Source organism: Podarcis raffonei, chromosome 16 (genome assembly GCF_027172205.1).
Source record: "Podarcis raffonei isolate rPodRaf1 chromosome 16, rPodRaf1.pri, whole genome shotgun sequence".
Taxonomy (NCBI): Eukaryota; Metazoa; Chordata; class Lepidosauria; order Squamata; family Lacertidae; genus Podarcis; species Podarcis raffonei.
Window position 1 is genome coordinate 1475558 of NC_070617.1, and position 11461 is coordinate 1487018.

The 11461-nt window shown below is 41.2% G+C and overlaps 1 protein-coding gene across 1 annotated transcript; it reads right to left on the bottom strand.

The window, feature by feature from the left end:
- Positions 1–838: 838 nt before the first annotated feature.
- Positions 839–10926, bottom strand: LOC128404252 (vomeronasal type-2 receptor 26-like). Its single transcript, XM_053369745.1, has 6 exons — positions 10712–10926; positions 7525–7816; positions 4299–5159; positions 3360–3587; positions 1920–2046; positions 839–1740 (listed from the first exon to the last, which is right to left on the bottom strand). The coding sequence occupies exons 1-6, from the start codon at positions 10924–10926 to the stop codon at positions 839–841; spliced, it is 2625 nt and encodes an 874-aa protein (XP_053225720.1).
- Positions 10927–11461: the final 535 nt, after the last annotated feature.

The window sequence follows — 11461 nt, forward strand, 5'->3', positions numbered from 1 at the left end:
GAAAACTGAGAGAGAGAGAGAGAGAGAGAGAGAGAGAGAAAGAGAGAGAGAGGTTGATGAGGGTTTGATAAAGGTGAGATGTTGAAAACACAAGTGCAAACAATTCAAACAAAAAAATAAAGGAAAGGGGCTGCATCAAAAGAAAACCAGGGTGGCTGCATAAGGCGCTTTCCAATGAGCTGAGATTTAAAAGGGGCATGAAAAAGAAACAGGAGAAGGGACAAATCACAAGGGAGGAGCACGCCCTGTCTTGCTGCCCATTTTGCTGCAAACAGAGTAATGTTCCAGGCCAGTTGCGCTCAAAGGCATTGCCGCAGAATCAGTGCAGTGGTACCTCGGGTTACATATGCTTCAGATTACATACGGTTCAGGTTACAGACTCTGCTATCCCAGAAATAGTACCTTGGGTTAAGAACTTTGCTTCAGGATGAGAACAGAAATCGTGCTCTGGCGGCACGACAGCAGTGGGAGGCCCCATTAGCTAAAGTGGTGCTGCAGGTTAAGAACAGTTTCAGGTTAAGAACAGACCTCCGGAACGAATTAAGTAGGTAACCAGAAGTATCACTGTACTGATCCTCGTCAGTGGCAGTAATGGAAATAATCAAGCAATTCACCACTGCCCTGATTGTGTCCTCATAATTTCTCCTAAAGGAGCTCTTTGGGGTTTCTCCAGATCTTTTTATTGTTTACTATTGTTTACCTGTTAATTCTTTTTTTATTTGTTGATTCTTTAATTTCTAGGGACAAGAGTATTCCTAATTTCTAATGACATACATGTAAATAAAATAGCAAGAACAGACACCTAGAATTACAAGCATGATTCAGACTTCTGGATTATTTAAAACTGTCTTCTTATTAGCTGCTCCCTGCTGTTCAGCTCAGGCCTCAGTAAAATAACATAGCATTTGGGGGTAAAGATGCAGCCCAGTAACCCACAACTGGAGGCCAAGATGGAGAAGATCTCCACAGCCACCATATATTTGCCCTTGGTGCTCAAGTAGGATGGAACAAAGGAGAGCCACACACTGCAAAAGACCAACATGCTGAAGGTGATGAATTTGGCTTCATTGAAACTGTCAGGCAACTTTCTAGCTAGGAAAGCCACCGTGAAGCTCACAATGGCCAGCAAACCCATGAATCCCAGGACACAATAAAACATGACAGTGGAACCTTCATTACATTCTAGTATTATTTCTTCAGTCATTGAGTCCATGTCAACGTCTGGGAAAGGAGGAGAAGTTGCCAGCCATATGCTACAGATTGTGGCTTGAATAAGGGAGCAGGAAAGAACCATGGAGCTGGCCAGTGGCTTCCCGACCCACTTCCTCATTCGGGACCCTGGTTTGGTAGCCATGAAAGCTAGAACCACAATGGCAGTTTTGGCCAATATGCAAGAAATTGCCACTGAGAAGATCATGCCAAAAGCAGTTTGCCGAAGGAGGCAGGTCACTTCCTCAGGCTGGCCAATGAAGAGCAGAGCACAAAGGAAGGAGAGGAGGAGGAAAAGGAGGAGAATATAAGTGAGGTTGCGGTTGTTGGCTTTAACTATGGGAGTATCTCTGTGCTTTGTGAATATTTGAAGCGCCAAAGCTGTGATGAAGGAAAAGAAGAGGGCCAACGTGGCCAAACTGATCCCCAACGGTTCTCCATAAGACAAGAATGTTTTGTCTTTCGGGAGGCAGCCATCCTGTTCATTGTTTGCATATTGATCTCCAGGGCATTCTAAACAGTCATTCATGTCTGAAAATGAAAAAGGAAGAAACAAATCTTATTTTTTAAAAAGGTCTTCTTTCCCCAAATTGGCACAGTGCATCTAAGAGATGCCAGAATGTATATTTGCTACTTCCATACTGTTTTCCCACTAGAGAAAGGAGCTTCTGATGCACAGGTAAAATTAAAGCGTGTGATGTATTCCTTACCCTCCTTGTTTGAGATCTTCCCTTCTGGACACGGAAGGCAATCATAGCAGCAGAATGGCTTTCCTTCCTTCTTGTTCTTTCTATAACCTACATGACAATTCTCATTACACAGAGAAGTGGGTTGTGCCTGTTCATAAATGAAAGAAGGAAATTGTTTAGGAGTTTGCATCTCACTGACCTATCTTCAAATAATAAAAACGACAGTAAAGCAATAGCTTGCTAGAGGTTTGTGCTTTTTTCTAAAGATGACCTTTAATCCAGCACTAATTATAGCATTGGAACTCCAGTACATTTCCCTTTATGAAAGCCATATTAGTAAGTATTTAAATTTCTACTGATATTAGCATGGCAGTGCTAATCTCTATCAAATTAGAAAATGTTCAGGTGAAAGCTTATTGGGTCAATATTTCATGACTATAGAAATTGCTCAAGCATTTTTGACATAAACGTTGGCTCTCGATGCAATCTTTCAGTGCTATTTGTTTCTAGAGTTACCTTCTTCATCACCTGCATGTGCCCTACAAGTTACTGTATTTTTCGCTCTATAGGACGCACTTTCCCCCCTCCAAAAATGAAGGGGAAATGTGTGTGCATCCTATGGAGTGAATGCAGGCTTTCCCTGAAGCCTGGAGAGCGAGAGGGGTAGGTGTGCACCGACCCCTCTCGCTCTCCAGGCTTCAGGCAGCTATCCGCAAGCCTTCGGAGTGCTCCAAAGGCTTGCGGACAGCAGCCTGCAGCCTGAAGCCCGGCAAGCGCTGCACCAACTCCCGCTGCACTCGCCGGGCTTCAGGCAGCCATCCACAAGCCTTCGGAGCATGGCGGGAGTTCCTGCTGCGCTCGGCAGGCTTGCGGATAGCTGCCTGCTCTGGAGGCTGGGGTCGGGGGAAGCTCGGGAGCAGCAGCGAGGTTGCGCACAATCTTGCTGCTGCTCCTGGACCTGGGGTGCCATCAAATTGAGCAGGATTGAGCCCTCTGCTCACTAACCTCTGAGTAAATGGTCCAATCCTGACTGCAGGGGTCTGAAGTATGGTCTAAAGAAAGGTGGAGAGCATTTCTGACAGTATGTTCAATTGGAGTTTTAAGAACCCTAATCAAACATTGCCTTATCCCCACTTGATTTGGGGCCAAATAACTCCAGAATGGATTGGTAGTGTGCGTGCATGCAAAATACTAGGAAGGAAAGAAAAAAGAAAGGAGGAAGGAAGGAAGGATATTCTAATTAAAAGACATACTGGGCTACTTTGAATTTAATGGACTAGTGACACTCTGCAGCTCAGATACCTCTGCAAAGAGACTTGGAAACACAATAGCTTTCTTTCGAACAGACAAGTGTTTTCTCTAGTATATCTAGTCTGATAATTGATGGTGATTCAATGTGTTGCAGTGAGGCAGATTTTGGACTGAGCAAAAAACTAGAGAAAATCCAGAACAACTTCTTACCTGGTTGAACCAGTTGGGCCACATGATACCATCATCATGAATGGTTAACCTCTTTTCTGGGGGAGCTTGTGGGTCCATTGTTCCAACTTTGGCTCTCAGAAATGACTGATTTGGGAATGTGACCCAATTTACTATATCAAATCCAGCTATTAATTTCCCATTTTGGTCAAAGGAAACTTCTTCCCCGGCACTATTATTTAATGAAACTCTTCCCAGAAAGTGGTGGACCTAAGTTTGAAGAGGAAAAAAGCAATAAATGAAGATGCCAAAAATAATTAAATATAAGTAATATTTGTACAAATAGAGTGTTTATCTTTAACATCTAAGAGGTATAGTTCATGGTCTCCTTAAAAGATGTATGTTAGTGTCTTTCTCTCTGTGTTTTTAATGAGTCTCTTTTAATGAGTCAGTTTATCAAGCTTATCCAAAATGGATGGAGCTAAAAAGGAAAAACGAATTAATGAGCTCTACTATTTTCTAGAAAAAGAGAGGCTGGAACTCACCACAAACCCCCCCCCCTTCGTTCCCTTGGAATAGCAATGGTGCCCCCTGGAGAGGGGAGAGAACTGAGTTCCCCTGAGTTATGGCTGAAAAAAGCCCTGCTCATGAGGATATACAAAAGTTCGACATTGTGGAACACAATATTCATTTAACTGTTTTGTGAAGGCTAATTTCAATTGTAGCAATGTTCATTGTGAAGGTAAGATGTGGTTCTTTTAAGAATTACAGTTAGTCTTGGCCTAAATTTCATAGAACTTAGACCACAAATCTAAAATACTGGTGTCCATGTGTTTTATTATTCAACAACTGGGCGAGGGCTCAGGGCCTTGACACGCAGTGAGTTTCCCCTACTGACAGAGGTATTCAAGAAAAGTGCCCCCTTTGGCTGAGCTCCAGAGTTGATTACAGACATCTGTATTAACAGGAAGACAACATTACCTGCCATGGCTGTTGATCTGTAAGTTTCCATCTTGCTCCACCTGCCATTGCTCTGCAATTTAATTTGGGGGACTGCATGGTGTGCAAAGCATGTGCCAAAATATAGATTGCATTGTAGATGCTGTAGCTGTGGGCTGTCATGCTCGTTTCAAAAACAGACCCAGGAAGGCTCTCAATATTCTCCTCCCCAGTGCAGAATTTGTCATCTTTCTTCTCTGAAGCAGGGTCAGGGAAACCACAATTAAATGCCTCTTCCCAGAAAACTTTGAGAAAACGGTCTTCTTTTTCCAAGGTAGGGTTTCTCATCTGAATAAATTTCTGGAATCCTGGAAGATCCTTAGAGTGAACTGCAAAGGATAGAGCCCCGTGGAGGAATGTGATGTCCCAACCTCTTTGAATGGGAAATGAGGTGAAATCCATCTGGGCTGTCATAATCCAGACTTTTGTATTTCCTTGTATTGGCACATCATTTGTTTCTGCAAGTTTGGGTATCATTCTCATTACCATAATTGTTTGAATTTCACCATGCACAATCACAGCATTGGCAGTGCTTCCCACAATAATGCTGATTGTTTTCGAACCTTCTTCCACCATTTCATCAAACTCACCAGAAGAGGTAAGCCTAGGGAAACTTTCTATAAAATCAAAGCAGATACCCTTCTGGGCAAAGATGGGGAGAATATTTTGTACAAATCTCTCTCCAGTGTCATCTTGGAGAAAAAGCACACCGATCCACACCCAACGAAAATGCAGCAGTAACTGGAGGATCCCCTCGTATTGCTGAGCCCCATCTGGGAATATCCAGTGGGTGAAAAGAGCTTGAATGTCATTAGTCGTCAAAGGAGAAGAGCCATAGATGAGCTGAAGAGGGTCATTGTTAAAATCAAGGGAGGAAAGGTGATAACAAATGATGATATCAAAACACCAATTAGACTCGAAACCAGATTTCAGTCTCTGTTTAAATGGTATACAGTGGTACCTTGGGTTAAGAACTTAATTCGTTCCGGAGGTCCGTTCTTAACCTGAAACTGTTCTTAACCTGAAGTACCACTTTAGCTAATGGGGCCTCCTGCTGCCGCCACGCCGCCGGAGCACGATTTCTGTTCTCATCCTGAAACAAAGTTCTTAACCCAAGGTACTATTTTTGGGTTAGCGGCGTCTGTAACCTGAAGCATCTGTAACGTGAAGTATCTGTAACCCGAGGTTGTTTTTGTTTAGTCGTTTGTAGCTTCGAGAACACTGTCCAACCATCTCGTCCTCTGTTGTCCCCTTCTTCTTGTGCCCTCAATCTTTCCCAACATCAGGGTCTTTTCCAGGGAGTCTTCTCTTCTCATGAGGTGGCCAAAGTATTGGAGCCTGAGCTTCAGGATCTGTCTTTCCAGTGAGCACTCAGGGCTGATTTCCTTCAGAATGGATCACTTTGATCTTCTTGTAGTCCATGGGACTCTCAAGAGTCTCCTCCAGCACCAGAATTCAAAAGCATCAATTCTCCGGCGATCAGCCTTCTTGATGGTCCAGCTCTCACTTCCATACATCACTACTGGGAAAACCATGGCTTTAACTACACGGACCTTTGTCGGCAAGGTGATGTCTCTGCTTTTTAAGATGCTGTCTAGGTTTGCCATCGCCTTTCTCCCAAGGAGCAGGCGTCTTTTAATTTCATGACTGCTGTCACCATCTGCAGTGATCATGGAGCCCAAGAAAGTAAAATCTCTCTCTGCCTCCATTTCTTCCCCTTCTATTTGCCAGGAGGTGATGGGACCAGTGGCCATGATCTTCGGTTTTTTGATGTTGAGCTTTAGACCATATTTTGCGCTCTCCACTTTCACCCTCATTAAAAGGTTCTTGTAACCCAAGGTACTACTGTATATTAACCAGGAGGATTTGCCTTTTTCATTATTTCTGTTTAAAAATCTAAACAGAAATAAATTTAGAATCTACAGATTTGGGAAATACTTGGCTATTAATGACTTCACATCAAATATAGCAATTTTGCAGTTAGGTTTATGGAAGAATTGGCTGCTTTTCACATCTAAAGAAAAGTAAAGGAAATAACTGGTAAATGCTTGTTCAAAGAAAAGCCTGATAAAGCTTTCTCCCCCTGCTGCATGTAAGGTTTCTCGTCTGAATAAATTCTGGAACCCTAGATGATTCCTTGTGTCAACTGCGAAGGATAGAGAACCATGGAGGAAAGCTATTTCCCACCACCTCTGCATAGGTTATGATATGAAATCCATCTGGACTGTTCTAATTCCAAACTTTTGCCATAGTTAGTATTGGTACATCATCTGTTTCTGCAGTATTGAGCCACGTTCTCACTTGGCTGTGCTTCCTATCACAACCATGATCATTTCAGGGCCATTCTCCACAATTTCACTGAGCTAACCAACAAGAGCTTGTTTATGGATCCCCCCCCCATAAAATCAAAACAGATTTCCCAAACCTTGCACAAATAATGCTCAACTATCACCCATCAGATAAACCAAGCCAATCCACATCCATGTGAAATGCAGCTGTTGCTGAGCACCAGGTGAGAACATTTGGTGGCTAAAACCAGCTTGGATGCTTTCATTCATTACAAGGGAAGACCCATACAGCAGCTAAATGCATATTTTTTTAAACAACAACAACAATATTATTTGTATGCCATCCATCTGACTGGGTTGCCCAACCACTCTGGGCGGCTTCCAACAGAATATTAAAAACACGATAAATCATCAAACATTAAAAAATTTCCATAAACAGGGCTGCCTTCAGATGTCTTCTGAACAAGAGGAAAAGCGATACCAAAAAGTGATATCGAATATCACTTAAATGCAAATCCAGATTTCAATTTCAATTTGATCAACATCGATTAATCTGAAGGATTCACATATTCTTTACCTCTGTTGATTTGGAAATGTTAAAGTTATTTTGGAAAATATTTCGATATAAGTGATTTTTCAGCAGGCATAGCAAACATACAGTTGTGGTGCCACAGGCCACAGATGTTTTATTACAGTCCTGAACAGCAGTAAAATGTCCAATGAAGAATTATTCCACCTGAGTTTTTAAGGATGTCTGGAAATGAAGCAGACATATTTTCCACAACCTACATTTTTGGTTGAGAAATACCAACCTATGCCCACTTTGCCATTCAATTACCAGCATGCAACCCAATGAGATTTAGTCAAAGGCAACTGTAAATGGCTTTCATGATGACCCATGTTCCATGCAGAACTCTTACTCTTGGCATCTTGTACATAGACAGGATGGTTGACATGTGGAGACGTAAATCAGAGTTTGCCCCCCCAATGACCACCTTTGGAGTCTCCTGAACATCACACTTGTAGTTGGGGAGGAGTCTTTCTTGGCTAGAGAGAAGTTCCATGGAGGCTTGGTAGGTCCAGCTTGGACTGAAATGGCTGTTGTAGATGTGGAAACCCAGAGAGATATTGGGCAATATTTGGGGATTTTCATTTATCTCTTTCACAGCAAATGCCAAAGCCAGGATATGCTGGTAGAGTTGTGTCATTGGTCTGTATGGAGAGCGACATAGTGCATAACAGTTCACATTCACAAAAATGGATTTCATTCCCACAGTGAAGGAAAGTGTGTGGATATATTGAAACACAATATTGAAACCTGGATGTTTTGCTGCGCTGAATATCTAACTCCTGCCACCGCATAGGCAGCCTGGCCCTGATTGCTGCTAGTTCTGTTCTACAGAGGAGGAGGAGGAGGAAGTCTGGTTACCAAAAGCTTACAATAAAATCACCTCTAAGTCTGAATGAATTATGACTTTGCTTGGATTAAAGTCAAATATTCAATAAGAAATCCTTAGCTCACCATGGTAAATGAGCAGAAAGCCTTAACAAAGTGAATGGGGATGTTATCTTCTTACTGCCTTGCAATTATTTTTTTAAAAAACTGAACATTGGTATAAGCCTACCGTATAAGAAGAAAAAGTTTACCACAAACTGGGTGTGAGCTATCAGGTCTGCCCCCATGTCTCATAAACACCAGAACTACGTGGAAGGTGGATCTGGCTGGCCATCTCACCGCTAGAATTAAGACCACTACTGGAGTCAAACAGGGATGCATTTTGGCACCTTTCCTGTTCAATTTTTATATTAATGACATGGTTAAAGAACTGGAGGGCCCACAGTTTGCCCCTGTCACAATTCTCGACCAAAAACTCTCAGTTTTAATGTATGCTGATGACCTAGTACTGGTATCTAGAACCCAGGTGGGCCTGAGACGGCTGCTTGCAAAATTAAGTTCATATTGCAAGAGGAATGCTTTATCTATAAACTATGATAAGACGCAGGTCATTGTATTTGGGAAGCGTTCTAAAAAGCATGTTTGGCACCTGGATGAACACATCATAAACCAAGTAAATACGTTTAAATATCTGGGATTGATTTATTCAGAAACGGCATCTTGGAATACACAGCTATCCAATATTAAATTGCAAGCCTTTAAATCAGCAAAAGCCATTCTGAAATTCGCTGCATGTAAAGGTGGAAATCTGGTCAACCCGGCTCTATCTGTGTATAAAGCAAAAACAATGGCCCAGATTTTATATGGTGCAGAGGTTTGGGGTACCTCAAAGGTCTCCGGTCTGGAACCCCCACAGAATTATTTTTTAAGAGTTCTTTTAGGTTTACCCAAAGACGTGCAATCTGCCATGGTCAGGTTGGAAACTCGCATGTTGAGCATAGAGAGCCAAATAGATAAAAGAATTCTCTGCTACTGGTTTAGAGTTCAACAGATGGATAACACTAGGCTACCAAAAAAATGCCTGATTGAGCTCTCAAATGGATTACCCCTTAAAAACTGGGTACATCATGCTGCCCAACTGATGGGCAAATATGATCTCTCAGTGACTGAGATTAAAGAACTCCCCTTATATTCACAGAAAAATATTTTTAAACGAACCATAAGGGCAGTGGCAACTAAAAACGATCTAAACTCTATGTGCACATCCACATGCGCCCCACTGTATTTTAAACTTAGAGAGGTCAATGAACACATCTCTTATTTTAATGAATTGACTTTTGCACAGCTTCGAAAAGCTTTTACAGAGCTACGACTAAATACAATAAGCTCTGCTTATAGAGATGGGAGACATAGAGGCATACCAAAAAACGAACGTGTTTGCATTAGGGGATGTTCTGAAGTAGAGGACCTTATGCATTATATCTTGCACTGTCCGTTATATAATGATGCAAGAAAAAGATTTTTGGTACCTATAATGACAGGGTCCCCTGGCCAGAACCCCCTTGATATGATGTTATATCTCCTTGCAGACACAGATAAGTATGTGACCTGGCGGGTAGCACTTTTTGCAACTGCTGCTAGGAAAATTAGAGCAAATTATATAGCCAAGGTAGCCATTAACTGTAAAGGAGATGAATTTATTTGATCCTATTTATCTACCTCAGGCTATGCTCTATCTTTGTCACCAAACTCTGAGTATAAATTGCACACTGTATTAATTGATATTGTTTTTAACATTCGTGACCATGTGATGATTTTAGCTTATGAATTTTACTGTTTAATGTTTTTATTTGTACATTGGGGTACTTTTATAGCTTTGTTTAGAGTACGTAATGTTTTAATAATATAAATGTTTTAAGTCTTTTTTTTTACCAATTCAGTATATTTTCTTTTAATTGTCAAATAATTCTGTGTACATTGCGGCAGCCTTTGGCTATGTGCAATAAAACTGACTGAGACTGAGACTGAGACGTGGAAGGAAAAGGGTGGTAGGAGTTCATACACACATGGCCAATATTACGGAAACATTTTGGAAAGTATTTCTGTATCTTTGGCTCACAACATCAGATACACATAGCATTAGAATGATAATATAATGCAACAGTGTTGAATTATCCTTATTCTTTCAACGGTTATACCCAGATAAAAATGTTATACACAGAAAACCATGATAAAAGGTATTTCATAGCTTTTCATTATTTCTTTTGCTGCCATTACAGCCCAACAATGGCATCCCATGGAGTAAACCAAAGATTTCAGTTTGTCAGTTGTTATAATGTGAAACCAAGATTGCATTATTGCGTCTATCAGTTGTGCTTTATTCCTTGGCTGCTTCTGACTAAAATGGTTTCTTAATCAGCTCCACAGATTTTCACTTGGATTCAGGTCAGGGCTATTCAGCACAGTTTGTGGCATTATATTCTGCATTAGACGATCTTTCTAACAATATTTAATTTCATGGCATTAGTATTGTTGTTATGAGCTGCCAAACCTTAGAAATACAGCTTTTCCTAAAGTTTTCCACAATTTTGGCCACTAGTGTAATGAGCATAACCTTAATCATATGTCAAATGCAGAAATATATTCATTACAGATATACAATAAAGTTTTTAAGGACACACACACACACACACACACACATATTTCCTTACAGAATATCATCGAAGAGTTCAGGTGTAGGAAGTTCAGTGAAGGCTATGCTTGAAGTTATATAGATTTGAGACATAATGCCAGCAATAACAACATCTCCAGACTGGAAATATTTGTGAAGAATAGGAAGAGGGTCACTGATGGAACATGGAGCAACAACAGCCTTGCACTCATCTGGAGGAAGCAGCACTGACGCCAACATCATGGAAAGTACCATCCTGCACAGAGCATGGTAGGAGCAAGAGGAATTTTGTAGGCAACAATTCATCTCTTTGCCCATTTTCATCTGAGTGATACTGAGCAGCAAAGTCTCACTGGGATGGTTACGAAAGCCAGATTTTTGCAGGAAAAAGTATCAATGATTAGTTTGACAGAGCCCTTGGTGTAAGGCCAAGCTTTGAACATCACAGGAGATATTAATAGTATCTGCAAGTCTTGATTCATCGTTTTCATGCAGCTACTGGAACTCCCCAGAGAGTCAAAGAAATGATCGTGATTTCTTTGATAATTACAGGAGACTTAATCAGCTTTGCTAGGTTGTTGCTTCTTGGTGATGTGCAGTGGGGGAAGATGTTTATTACATCATAGCCAAAGTCTCAGCTGGTCCTCCTTAGTAGGGAGCAATAAGAGTTTAATGAGACTCAGCAAAATGAGAGAGAAAAGTCACCTAGAAAACTGTGTGAAAGAAGAAAATTTATAATAAAAGAATAACTGCTTTGCAGCCAATAATTTAAAGAGGTAGAATAAAACTT